The following is a 15018-nucleotide window of genomic DNA, read 5'->3' as shown; positions in this document are numbered from 1 at the left end:
ACCTTCATAGTGTACTGAATGAGCGCCCACATTCAGCTGACGTTATCGGCAACGTGCACAAATTGCGGATCAAGGTATGGCTGTCAGGAAAGAACTCTCGATCGCATGCTGCGAGTGTCTGAACTGCACTGGTGGGAAGGTCGGCATCCTCAGTGCTGCACCACTTTCTCTTCCATCGCAGGAGCTCAACATCAACCACACGAGGAAAAGGAAGGTCGTAATCATAAAACTCCAGCGCTGCTTCAATGTCAGGATTTCTGTGTCCGACGGCTACCAGCTCAGGAAGAAGATTAAAGAAGCTGGACAAGACAGCATCATTAGTAGGATTGAAGTATGTTTTCATCTCTGATTGTAGATGGTCTAGAAGGGGAATAGCAACTGCCCTCTTATAGTAATCAGATGGTGTCTGGGCTGGTACATTGTCCGATGCTGCTGCTGATTGGATTGAATGCATCGATCTTTTGCAATCGGGACATTGTTACGAAAACCATGAGCTCAAACAACACCAATGGATCGTCTACTAATTTCGCGGGCATTTCTGCTGTACACACACGTGCATCTTGTTACACAGGAATGCCAGCTCTGCTCATGTCTCCGTAAATGCAAGTGAAACGCAAATAGATACCACAGTGACGTCCACTGTACTTATTGTAAGCATGGAACAAAACAAAGAATTTCAGGAATCGAGAGTCCATTACACTCTTGTTGGGATAAAATCACTGTTCAAAATAGGAGAAGGGGGTTCCTTGACGCGAGAGGGGGGGTTCCGGAACCTCTGGAACCCTCCCCTGGCTACGCCCCTGCTCGAGTCTAAAATACTTTTAAGTCTGAGTCTAACAAAAAAAAAATTCTGTCTTTCTTCTTTAGCTAACCACTTACTTTAAATGCTTTAAAAATCTACTGCCTCATTGTGACGGAAGGTTTTTACACTTTCTGGACAACTACGGACTTAAAGATTCTCTGGCGCGTGGCATTACTGATAACGGGGGAAATTAAAACTTAAATGGGCAACTCGCTTGCAGGAAGAGCTGTCACCCTCTTGAGGGACGGGATCAAACGACGAACTGGTACGCAGCAATGACTGAAACTTGACTTGGTTCCAACAGCCTTTATTCCTTCAGTATTCATAGGGTTGTCACAAATGTAATCGCTTCAGTATGCGATTCAAGTTACTTATATAAGATTTGTGCACGTGGTTTACAATATCAGCGGTGAATCAAAAGATCAGACAGTGACTGGAATTATACAACTTTTCCTTTGAAAATGGCGAGAGCTTTACAACTTTATGGCAAGAGAAACTTCAAAAGCTTTGTATTAAACACTTAAGTTTGTTTTAGAAAAGTATCGCCCAAAATTAAGTCCAGTTAAAAGTTGCTAGGTGTGTAACACTAGTAGATTACTTATGAGTATTTAATGAGCGGCTCGTGCCGTTAAGTGGCGTGACTTCTAAAGGAGACCAATGATTTCAGAAGGGAACTTGTTAAGAAAGATAAATTAACCTGCGCAGGATAAATTACAAAAGTAATACTTCTGAAAGCTTCAAGTTAATTACCGTCATTCAGGTGGTTTGGGAACTAAGTTGAGTACCGGAATAAGTGCTATCGGCTTTTCTGTGAGCATATTTTATTATTTTTTTGTGTTTTTCTCTAACCCCTAAAATGAACCATTGAATAACCCCAAAACAAGCAATTAAATAACCCGTAAAACGAACCATTGAATAATCCCAAAAACAAGCAATTACATAACCCCGACAAACAAGCAATGAATAATCCCCAAAACAAGGAATTAAAAAAAAACGAAAAAACGAACCATTAAATAATCCAAAAACAAGCAATTACATAACCCCGAAAAACAAGCTATGATGATTCCCAAAACAAGCAATAAAAAAAAAACGAAAAAACGAACCATTGAATAATCCCGAAATCAAGCAATTAAATAACTCGAAAAACAAGCATTGAATAATCCCAAAAACAAGAAATTAAATAACTCGAAAAACAAGCAATTGAAAAAAACGAAAAAGCGAACCCTTGAATAATCCCAAAAACAAGCAATTGGAAAATACCCATAAACAAACCATTGAATAATCCCAAAAGCAAGCAATAAAATAACCCCGAAAACACAGTCACAGTCTAAAAACTAATCCTCTAGCAGCTTTTCTAAAGTCTGGCGCTAAATGTCGCAATGAAACTTTTTCTAAAGGAATCAAAAGGACTAAGAATAAACAGATGTAACACCTTCATCTTTTGGTTATAAGGGTGGAGGGGGGTGGGGTGGGGGCTTCATTTATTAGGGCATGGTCTTGGAGGAGGGTCGTTTGCTTTCGGAAGCTAAGAAGGGGGACATCAGATTCTAAGGAAGCCTTAGCGGGGACAATAAAGGGATGGCTGATACCTGTGTGTTTTAAAGAAGGTGGGAACAATGAAATGTTTCCCCACGAAGAGAGGCCCGATATATTTTGAAGTGGGACACACCAATTGGCTTTTTGCCACTTCCACTCCCCTAGCCCTAACAATTAAAGCCCTCCAGCATTCTGCATTCCGGTATTGCATCCATGACACCCTTCTTACATTACTGAGAAAAATCTCCTTTTGTAACCTCTGCAATGACACTCAAAAGTGGTATTACGTTTAGGTCTTTACCGAGCATTACTCATTTCCCTAAACGATTAGAATGGAACAAAACACCTGAGAGAATGTTTCACACTATAATAAAATTCATCCCTTCACCTGAGATTATTTAGACCATCTGAAACATCTACGAAAGTGTTTTGCGAACTTGCTGCATACATACGTCAACTAATCTGGGACTTTTCAGTATCAGTGACTTACCATGGTTACAGAAAAAGCGCCAAGGCTGTTCACAAGCAAATAATATTTTTGAGGAACAGAAAAAATGTTCCATGTTTCTATCCAGTTACAGGAACACGAATGGAAGTTCGGAAGAACGAACAATGCTGTGAGAGCACGAGCCGAGTACGTGAGTGTTTCCAGAGCTTTTTCATGTTCTCCCAAACTTTCGCGAATGTTTCTATGACTCGATAAAAAACACAGGAAAGTTTTCTATTTCTTTTAAGGACGGTGCCTACTAATACCGAAGTATTTTTGCGCGGTTTATGACTATGCCGAAAAAGCAGACCTTAGCAAGGGCTACTGAAATCCATAAAGTAAATGTGGGTAACCACGCATTTTTTAGAGATAATTAAGCAACAACTGTTCTAAAAAGCACTAAATAAATGTATTAGTAGGCCCCACCCATAGGAAACCCGAATATCTCGAGATGCGCAGAGCGTATGCGCAGTAACAAAAGTAGGACCTTCCTTAAAGAACACTGCGAGAAAACAAAAATCACTCGTTTACCTTGATTATAAAAATGTAATTCTCTGTGCTCGCGCAATCATTAAATCAACAGCTTGTGCTAGTTCTGTGTTACTATAGAGTTAGAGAAGTATGGCTTTTAGCAAACGTGTTGTCACAGAGTGTGGCAATTATTTATTTTATGGAGACTAATTGCTGCTCAGAAAGCTACGACCTTTCCTATTTCAGTTCATAGCTCATTCTGTAGCTGTGTGATTGAAAATTATTATACTTGGACACTTATCTCAAAGTCTCCGCACTTGTTCATCTCTTTGGGTGGTTGGGGTTGACTGGAAAAAGCCTCATTGACAATCAGTGCCATTCCCTGGAGTTGGTGCACCTCTATGTGGCAGTGAAGAAACCAGTAGCCAGGATTATCGGACAGGAAATTGATGACAACGTATCCTCCAGCAGGGACCATGACTGTGTCTTTTCTGATCGTATCGTTATTGATAGAAAATTTCATTCGTTCTTTACTCCAGCTTGGTTTGGTACATCTCTCTTTGTTGCACCCCGGTTTAGTACAGTTGATATCATCGCATTTTATATCACTGTTGTGTTTTTCAATAAAACCAGTGCTTTGGTTATATTCTGGGTATCCAACGTGAACAACATGAAATGTGTGGCCATGAAGATGAATTGGATGAGCGTTGTGGAGAGTACCAATTGCTGAAAACACCATTTGAATAGTTTCATTATATGGAATGTCTACGACATGGACGCATGAGCAGTCAGGTGTCGATGGATTGCAGTCGGCCTTAAGATCACAAATTGTGTCATTTTTTTGAAACTCTTCATTTTGCGTTTGGGGAGGAAAGGATGGGAGGATTAAATTGCGACCATTTACTGAGCTAGTGTCAGAGTCACCCTCAAAATTGAAGTTGATGAAACGTGTGCAATTTTCGCAATGCATTTTAGGGTTTGCATTTGGAAGCTCTTCAGGTGGAGTTGGCTCGAGTAAACGTAGATCTTGAACATTAATACAGGTAATATAATATGATGGATGGAAGTTCCCAAATGGGCAGTTCACTGCTCTGCATGTGTGGTTGCTAGTGCACTCTATGGGAGGAGACTTATCTTTGATTTCTTGATATTTTGTCGACGGTACATTATCATCCGGATCACCCGAGTCCCCATTTTGTTTGTAGTGCAAAATGGCCTCTGCCACATGTTCTAAGGACTGGTAGGGTGGCCCAGTTCTATTTCGATCAATCTCCAGAGTTTCTGCACGTATCCAGTAGTCTTTCAGCCCCAACCTATTTGTTGCACTAAGTAGAAAGTCATACCTTTCTCCGGAATGGATGATGATATAATCAACGTCTTCTTGGGGCTGAATCCAATAGCCGTCAGTGCCCACCACAGTCAGGTTATGGCCATCAATGGAGAATTTGTAAGCATACAGACTTTGGGCTCCAATCAAGCGAAAACGATATCTCTTTCCGGCCTCAACAGTAAATATACTCAGTCTTGTTTTGTTGTATGGAACATTAGCATGCCTGCCTTTTCCATTTATAATTCCAGAAAAATACGGAACAGGCCCAACCCTTCCTTCCTCAAAACTACGTGTGGTTTCATACTGTGCGTTAGCTGGAGTAGGCACCTCGCCAAGCGGTTTGTCTGGATAAAAGCCCACGCTACCCTGGACCTGGGTGAACAGGTCCAAGGATGCCTCATGCTGCCAGTCTAGAAGTGTTAAGGTGTGCTTATCTGGAAGGTCTTCAAATTCACCATGCTCTTGGAGTTCTTTTCGAATTTCCTTCATTCTTAAAGGGGTTTCTTTAACTATGAGTGCACCGAAGAAGCCATCTGTTCTTTGAGCACCACTGTGAGAATGGTACCAAAACGTCCCAGAAGGACGAGCGGTGTACACGTATGAAAAGCTCGATGAAGGCCCAATCTGACATTGAGTGACTTGCCCTACACCATCCATCCAAGGTGTTCCTCTTTGGTGCATCCCATGCCAGTGAATTGAAATACCCTCAGTGGTAAGATTATTGTGAACATGAATTACAACAGTTTGCCCCTCGTGAACTATCAAGGTAGGTCCAGGAATCTGTCCATTGACCGCTACTGCCAAACGATACGTTTTACCATCTACAAACTGGGGATAAGTGCAATTGGTGTTGTCCTGTGTTGAACATGTTCTGTTTTGCAGTGGCGTAGGTTTCCCATCGTCACCGAAATAATAGATCACTCCCTCGGTTCCTCGCATGGCAATTCCTGTAGGTTCATCCATCACTAACTTTTGATAGCTGGTGAAGGTTCGAATTTCGTCAATTTCAAGGTTAAATGTACAAACCTCTACGAGTGAACTACATTCACAAGTTGGATTTCCGTATTCACAATTGTGGGTTTCTACCAATGTTAGTGTAATGTCTTTCGCTTTGTAATCGTACTTGTCCTCTTCATTAGCATCAAGCCACTTGTTGAGCCGTGGATCACTTGTCAGATCCTTGTACTGCTTATCACCAGTCTTGACAGAAGTGCGAATGGATGCTATGTACCAATCGTCATTTCCTCCATATTGAGTTTTTAGGTGAATTTCCTTAATGTCGGATAACTTAACGCACTGTGTAGGGTGAAAACTACTTGCAAAGTGTAACTCTCGCATATAAGGTTCGTTTTGTGTCATAGGTCCTTCAAGTTCTGCCTGAACTTTTTTGTTATGTGATAATTTGAGAACTATCAAGTGATTCTTTTCCCGCCGTCGTGAGAAACCTGCTCCATACTTGTCTCCCGTCATTGCATCTACACGTATGTACGTGATACAGGATCCTGCGACAGATTGGTAAGGAGAGAAAGAGAGAATATGCAAAAGCGATTTTGTAACGTAGACAAACACGCAATAACTTAGTGTTGTTGTTGAAATCAAATGCCAAATTTAATATTTTTAAATAAATTTTCTAAAGGCCTAAATCCTCGAAATGGATTACACCTTTCAAATGATGTTTGCTAAAGTGAGTCTGAACAACGTAAACATCTCCCTTAAATCATGAAATTTCATGTTCACTGTCAAAGATCGTCAAAGGTGCATCCAGACTGTGACTTTCGGTGTTTCAGCGAGAGAAAAAAGTGAACTTTAAAATTCTTAAAACATCCCACCCTCTGAGTTTCTTCCTTCAACAATTTCACACAAGGAATAAGGCCTTCGTTTCTCTACTATACCTCATATCCCGTATTTCAGGTCTATCGCTGTCGGAAAATACATGCTATACCCGGAATGGGTTCTCTACATTTGTAGAAAAAAAAAAAAAAAAGAGAAAGAGGGATTGAAAACAGAAAAAAATGCGGTAAAAATTAAAATATCTTGAGTATGAGAAAATCAATTTACCTTCGTCAAAATCCCTTAAGTGATCTTCGTGAAGGTTCCTTGGATAGTTTAAAAATTCTTTCAGCACGCCTAAGGAGAAGAAAAAAAAATGTCCAAGGTGAGTTGATTCTAGGGAATCGAAATATGGTAGCAAACTAGAATGGTAACTCACCGAACAATCAATCAATAAATGGAATTAGCGTATATCGAATCATGTCTCCCACTCCACTTCCTTTTTGGGTTGATTGGGAAAGGAAGAGGCTGGAGAAGGACAGAGCTCGGAAAAATTGAAGTAGAAAGGGCACTCTATTTAGTGTCAATCTAAGGTCCTGCTCTACTGGAAACAACCATTTTCGGTTGGTTAAGCTGGTTGGGTCTTTTTCATGTCCTGGTGGGTAAAAAAGTATTCGGGTGACTAGGTTGATCAAACATTTCCAAAAGTTTTTAACCCAACATAAAAGGCTGCATCCACTTCAGCGAAAACGGTTTTTAGTATTGTCTTACTGGGAAACTTTCATCAAACCAACAGCTGTCGTCGTCGTTCTAATATTTTGGAACATGTATAGTCATTTGGAAAGCTTTGGAGTATAAACAATACAGCTAGGGTTAGGGTCGCACAACCCAGACCCCTGGCTCCCACACCTTTGTCTATTTACAAGTCATCTTTCATCGCTGGAACTAATCACAACTCACTGGAGGCAATTTTCGCGCGCTCTTTAGAATCCCTGGGAAAGAAGGGAGAGTACAAATTTTCTACTACACCTTTTGCCCTTCATTATCAGGAAATAAATTTTCATTAGTGTTAAAAATTAAATCATTTAAGTAAATGTGTAATCATTGTATGAAAATAGACAAACGTTTTAATTTTCAACGTTATCAATAAGGCATTTTACATAGAGAAGAATATTCATTAATGCAATATCAGTTCAATTTAACGGAAATAACAAACTTTTAAGAGGATGAACAAACATTAGACGCTTCTTAATGTTCTTTAACGAGGAAAAAGTTTCATTACAAAAGAGATACAGTCAGCGTAACAATCAATCCTTCAATAACTCCTCGCTCAAACATCGTGGTATGTAAAGGCTGGTTTCCATATGATCGCAGATCGCAATAAAGTCTGCGATCGTCTGCGATCCTGCGATCGTGATCGCAGACGATCGCAGAAGGTAGAACCATGTTCTATCTAAAGGCTGGTTTCCATATGATCGCGGATCGCAGATCGCAGATCGCAATAAGGTCTGCGATCGTCTGCGATCATATGGAAACTACTTCTGCGATCGTCTGCGATCCTGCGATCGTGATCGCAGACGATCGCAGAAGATAGAACCATGTTCTATCTCCTGCGATCGTCTGCGATCAATTTGCGATTGTTTGCGATCTGCGATCCGCGATCATATGGAAACCAGCCTTTAGATAGAACATGGTTCTATCTTCTGCGATCGTCTGCGATCACGATCGCAGGATCGCAGACGATCGCAGACCTTATTGCGATCTGCGATCATATGGAAACCAGCCTTAAGTCTTCATAAACCTAAACCACGCTGCACATTTTCTGGCAGTTATCGTGTTCACGTTTCTTCTCTTCTCGCGAGGATCTTCGAACGCCCTAACTATCCTTTCACGATGCTCATTTGAAGTACGGTTTCGACGAACTCTATGCTTCATAACTGCGAAACCAGTTTGCACATGTACAGCATTGTTTTCAAATTTAAGCATCCATATAAATCCAGTGGGAAATTAGTCAGAAACTGCGTGACAAAAAAATCTTTTGTAATTGAAATTTTATAAAACACTATTTCAGTTGGCCTTTATGAATCTTCTTTTCGATGCAAAACTCCGTAATGACTCTGTCACAAATTGAAATGTTTCATTTCCTAGCTAAACTGATTATACATTAATTTTATTGACCAATATTTTCGCGCTAATAAACATTTTTTTCCTGATAACGAAGGGCAAAAGGTGTAAATGTATTGCTAAACAATCTACTCACTTTCTTCAGGAGTCTGGAAATTCATTTCGGGAAATTCCCTTGAATTCTCGAAAACCACTTTAGGTACGTCTAAGGAGAGAAACAATCACGTATGAGGATCTTCATTTAAGAAGATGGAATTCAAAGACTTGTATTAAGTATTTTTAAAGTATTAAGAGGTAAAAAACTAAATCCCAACTCAATGATGATAGGGAACAAAGTGCCAGGTGGTTTTCCTTTCAAAATCTAAAGCTAGTTGCCGTAGTCATACTATAGTGATCAACCGAGAACAAGTTTAAGTGTGTTGGTATGATAAAATGCTTATTGACTGAGTTACTCGGTCATTGGTGCATAATACCGGTATTGTAGTTTGGTGTAGAACTTTCGAGCCGACAATCGGTGGCTTTAGTCCTGATGATTGCCTTACACAAGAAACTTACTCTACCTTCTCTCTCTTCACCCATGTGTATGAAAGAGTACCGACCACCTGTTAGAAAAACCTTGCGAAAAACTAGCATCCTATTCAGAAGGGGAGTATGAAGACTCCTTGTTGTTCCATGCTATGAAAACCGGGTTAAGCTCCAGAAATAATCTCATTTATTTGTTCTCACTGTCATGGAAACTTGCCTTTGATAGAAGTGAACTTTTTATAATTGCCCCACGTTGGGTAACCTGTGCAAAAGTTCCTTATTAGTAATTAAAAGTTCCCAGATGTTACATCCAACAGGAAGCATGACATTAAAGTTTGTATTCTCTAATGCTAGATAAACCGATTGTATTTCCTCCATCATGAACGCCGATCGAAACCCAACAGCCTTTAGCTTTCACAGATTACTTTTCAAGGAATAACAATATTGATAAGCATAATAATAGATCTTCAACAAAATTACACATAAACCAAAAAGGAACTAATTATGGTAAATTTTCAATTAAGTATAGAGGAGCAAATATTAAGAACAGCTTCCCAACCAAATTAGGTGATTCCCAACCAAAAAAGGTGATACGGTTTCTAATATTATAATAATATAAGGGTGATCTCCTGAGAAAAGCTCTAACAAGCTTGCAGAGGTCGTCCTGCTACTAGATAACTTTTGTTTTTTAACTCTCTTGCTGTGGTAAAACAGATTTGAGTGACAAAATAAATAAAGTGAAAAACATCTTATAATTAGGCCTCTTTTTTATCTCACTGATATTTCTTGTATTCATTAATTCCTTAACGTACATGGAACGGAAAAATGAAAGAATAAACCCAATAAAATGCGGCAAGACATCGAATTTGTCCTCAACACGGATTCCCTAATAAACAGTCCTTTTACTCCTTATCAAGCAAAAGAAATTGCAAACCTTGTATTGGCTCTATGAATCCCAAAAGCACAGAGCTTACGACCAAGCCAAGAAACACACAGTTAAATGCCATCGTGTGCAGCCGTAACCTCTGAGAAAGAAAAACAATGGAACGAAAATTGAAAAAAATTGTCAAGTTCTTACTTTGCTTTTGTTTGTTTGTACAGTAAGTGGTTTCATTGAAAGTAAAACTTGTTTAAAAACAATTAACGGAAAGAGGTGTACGTTACTGAAGGTATTGAGTACGTTATTTACCTACGTACTGTAATTAAATGGACGAACGGGGGCCTTGTTGTTGTTGTTGTTGTTGTTGTTGTTGTTGTAAGAAGTTGTAAATTGTCACAAGTGTATCCGGAACGCCTTGTACAGAAGTATGTTCTGATGGATATCATGAGCATATAACTCCACGGCTAAATATTGTGACCTAACTCTCAGAAATCCTACAGTGTGATCGATTACAGAAGTGAAAGCTACTGTTGAAGAACACTTAGCACAAAGGAGTTCTAAAAAACCTTCCTACAGTGACCGTTTATGATCATCGGCGTAAGGACAATGTTTTTTTTTCAGGGGCGCTGAAGTTAATTTGCCGCTGGTGCACAAGAAGGTGGTGTCAGGGCTATGCGAGTCTCTCTGGGAGATAGCCAAATAGCGCTTCCCTTGCACGAGTACATCTTGGCCCCTTGCCTGTTTTGAATTATTTAAATTAGCATATCACAATGGCTGTTGTAAACGCTGCTGGGCCTTCACGACCCTCACGTGACAGTTAAATTCAGTATCACTCCACAAGAAGAGCATCTTTTTCTTGAAAAGTATTAATTCCTAGAAGCTATTTTTATATATAAATAAGTGCTTCCCTACTATCATTTTGCACGCAGCGTAGAGTTGTGTTCCTTCTCTTGAGAACCTGTCACAGCTAATTATTTTGGGTGTTTATATAAGAATGCATATAGAAATGACTTCGGAAACTCACAGTTATGGGATGTTTAAAGATAACATTCTATTTTTTTGTTATTTTAAGCTCTAAATAAACTAAATTTTATTACTGTACACCGACCTATTATTTATTTAGTTGTTTATTTCGATAGCCATTATATTTTTATTTACTGTTTATTTGAAAATTTTCAGTGCTGTAAGCTGCCTTATCATAACCTGTTTTATCAAATAAAATATGCATCATGCATGCTGTATTATGTATGTGCGTATACATATTGTACATTATTAGACTCATCATACGTTTAAAAAGCAGTGGCAGATATTAAAAAACTGTCATGTTATGTTCTAAGCCTGGTGAATAGTCCATGAGCGCAGATGCCTTTCCAGGCCCATCAACACCACTACATGCTATAAGTAACTAGGCGTGCATCTGGACCTGACACTTAATTCGAAACGCATTTTCACAAAATTTACAAGAAGGCAGCAGGGAGAGTAAACCTTTTAAGGCGCATCCGTTCTAAAATTGATACTTTTAGTGCCCAACGAATTTACCAGTCGATGATTATGCCAATATTGATGTATTGCGGCTATAATAGTCTTGGTTGGTCTGAATCCCGTAAACGCATGGTCCGCTCCATTGAGAAACGAAGCCTCGAAATCATTTCCCCGAAATGCAGTCCGCAGAACTGTGATCTTCGGTTTTTAACAATTGACAACTTTTTACAAAAGAAAGCGTGCTGTCTTGTATTTGACTGCCTTAATGGCACTGTATGCTCCTCTTTTAAGAATTATTTTCAACGATTGAATCATAACGCTTTAAATACTAGAAACAATGGGAAAGCAGCAAAATTGCCCAAGGTCAAACTAGATTTCGCGCGCCGTAGTTTTTATGTTTTAGGTGCCTCGATATTTAATTCTTTGCCTTTAAGTTTGAGAAACATTAATTCTAGATTTTTATTCAGGAAAGCCTTGGACGATTTATACCTGTAAATTTTTACTGTAGTTCTAAATTAGTGCATGTGAAGGGTTATCCTGTATAAATATTCGATTATTATTATTATTATTATTATTATTATTATTATTATTATTATTATTATTATGCTTTTGTTTTACCACTTTCGTTATCACCTCACAGGATGTTTTTGCTTGCAGGCTACATGTTAAATATATATATTTCTTGATGCGGTTATGTAATTTCCTACTATTTCTTCTTTTTGTTCATTTTGTCTCACCCACACACATATCATCTTTCTAATGTTCAAGGTATTGATGACACTTGAAGTTCTTCTTGAATAAACAAAAGGTTTTCATTAAGTCTTGTCATCTGTCCAAGCCCAGAGGTTTCACTATGTGGGTCATTATCAATGTCATTTTTCAACATATTGTAATACTGCCTAAATATGGTCTTCCGTACTGCATCCAATTCAGCTTGATAATGAAAAAACGTGTTGAATTCAATTCAGTAATCAAACATTCAATTCTCAACTACTCAATTCAGCTGTAACGCTGACGGCTTCACCTTGTCCTATCTCTGTGAAGTTTACATTTGTAACTAAATGCAGACTCCTTACCAAGGCAGACATGAAGAGCTGGTCTTGAGGGAGTCTGCCTTAGGCAGAGATGACGATAGTCAGATTTGACCAATATGAAGGCGTTAAGCAGTTCACGAAAAAAGTTCACCATTTTGGAGGCTTATTTATAACAGTAATTATAAAAATGATAATTTCGAAATGAAATGAGCAATAACAATAACGCGTCCATTCTGCAGAATGGTCCAAAATGACAGCCCAATGAAGAATTCGCAATACCAATAAGCTCCATTTAATTCGGTGTTCAAAATCACGTCATTCTGTAAATTTTTGGCTGTCGTTTTGCGCCGAATCAATAATTTGGCTCTGCCAATTTCCCTCGAAAATTAAGCAAAGCACAGCAAACAAATCACAGAACAAGTCCGTATGTCAAGAATTAGTGAGACCCTCCGAAAAACCAAACTCTCAATGCGTGTTATTCCATTTCTGAAAACCCAAACAACATGAAGTAAGTGTATTAGGACTTCGGTCCTTTCATACTTACTCAACACATTTTGAACGACGTAGAGGCCTTTACCACCGATTCTTTAAAGCAATTTGCTCAACGACGGCACAAAGAAGTATCCTTACTAGTATGGTTGTTTCTTATCGGGTTTTACTTGTTAAGAGAAACGTTTTAAAACGTTTTCATGTAGACGGGGCTTAATTACACACACGCAATTATATGAGCTACCCGAAACAGTTTTGTCTTTAGAAGCCTACGATATTCGCCCGTGAGCCCCGTTTCAAATGCAGTACACGTCTCCAAACTTACTACGTCAAGACTTACCTGTTGAGGCCCAAAAATTTCTTCTGGATTTTGTGCCATTTGTTTGCTTTGCAAAACTGAAGTGGGCGAAGTAGGAACGGGCCTATTTCCCAATAGGGTATTTGATTATTCCGTGTGGTATTTGAGAATGAACTAAGTGGAGCACTTTTCTGTATTTTTCAAGACAACGAGAGTACGAGACGTCTATACTTTCTATGAGACACTTCTTTCAGGAAGTGGAAAATTCCTTATCGACTTGCAAAAACCATAGTTAATTAAAGGCAATGATTATGAAACCTGAAAAACTTCTTTGTTATATGTTTTTGTTTGCCTTTTTGGCCTTGACCCTGCACAAACAACAATAGAATTCGTAATGTGTTGGAGCAACTGACCAATCGAAATGTTTTTGTTAGGATATTCAACAGTGGCGTGAACGTTAAAACAAAGGATTGTGCAGGGTCGCGGCCCTTCCAACATAAATTGCAGCATCATTGTTTTCATGGCAAGGTTTCCTGACCAGTCCCTCGATTAACTATACAAAAACGAAATGATCCACACCTCGTGTCCTCTTCGCAAAAACCAACAAACCGATTTCCACAAAAATCAAGCCAACAGAATCCGTCAAATTCGACTAAAATTAGCCGAGATCTCTGCTTCTTGAAAGAGCACACTACTTAAGCCGTTTCTCTACTCTTCATAAGAGCAGGTTATGCTCTTATTACTAATAAGGATAAAGACTCCTTTAAACGGTTCCAACATTTGAACAACATTCAACGGATGTTGGTAAAATGTTAGAGCAAAACCTGAATGGAGTGTTCAAACGGGTTCAACGCCATTCAACATTTTCGAGAACAAAGGAAATGTTGAATCGATGTTGAGTGAAAGCTTTAATAACCAATTTGAAATTTGATTCAACACGCTTTCAACAAGCCTTCAACATTTTTTACACATTTAACAATGCGAAATGGAATGAAATGGTTCAACAAATGTTTAAGGGAATGTTGAATCCATTTAAACTCAGTAGCCTTAAATTGGGGAAACCCTCAGCACTCACCTTTGTTCAACACAGCCAACTCTTAAACACAATCTGATCTTACGCTAGTCCGAAGTGACTGCACTGTTACTGATTAATACATGGAATACATTGAATAGATTTAACGTTCGCAGTGGACAAAGTTACCAATCACTCAAGTTGTTCCACTTCGTATCATCCGTTCCCTGTAGTTGCCACTAACAATAGCCCCTCCTCGAACAATCAAAACAGGCTTTTATGAAATAACCCAATATTAAATGGAATACGAAACGGGCTTTAAGAATACATTCATCTTGCTGAATTAAATAAAGTTTGCCAGTTCTCCAGAACTTTTCTTTCAAGTAGCACTTTAATGAAATGTTAGCGAAATTACGATGCTAGCTATTTTTAATCCCCGTAAACAAGGCCTGTTCACCTCGAGCATGTTTTCTCTGCTGTCGTTTTCAACACTGAAATAGTTTTTTTTAATTCTAACGTTTCGTTGAATTCAGTGAAAGGAAATTCGTTTATGCAATATGGCTTCCATTTTTATTCATCGTCTCGTTCTTTCTCATAAATAAATCCCAGACGTCGTAGGTTTTTATCAGAACATTGCTTAACCTATTTTCTGCGTCACTTTGAACAGCCAAAAAACGTATTTCAATTAATGGAATCGTGAAAATAATCGTTCAGTTCTGTTAAAAATAACCCAACTAGAGCACAGAAACTAGTAATAATTATGTTTGGCTGCTCATGG

At 38.8% G+C, this 15018-nt stretch overlaps 1 protein-coding gene across 1 annotated transcript; it reads right to left on the bottom strand.

Annotated features, from left to right (window-relative positions):
* Positions 1-2877: 2877 nt before the first annotated feature.
* Positions 2878-8717, bottom strand: LOC146486428 (uncharacterized). Its single transcript, XM_085096291.1, has 3 exons — positions 8657-8717; positions 6685-6753; positions 2878-6128 (listed from the first exon to the last, which is right to left on the bottom strand). The coding sequence occupies exons 1-3, from the start codon at positions 8679-8681 to the stop codon at positions 3580-3582; spliced, it is 2643 nt and encodes an 880-aa protein (XP_084952417.1). The 5' UTR covers positions 8682-8717; the 3' UTR covers positions 2878-3579.
* Positions 8718-15018: the final 6301 nt, after the last annotated feature.

Source organism: Pavona decussata, unplaced genomic scaffold (assembly GCF_977016875.1).
Source record: "Pavona decussata unplaced genomic scaffold, jaPavDecu1.1 SCAFFOLD_21, whole genome shotgun sequence".
Classification (NCBI taxonomy): Eukaryota; Metazoa; Cnidaria; class Anthozoa; order Scleractinia; family Agariciidae; genus Pavona; species Pavona decussata.
The sequence above is the reverse complement of the archived record's forward strand: the minus strand, read 5'-3'. Positions and strand labels throughout refer to the sequence as shown.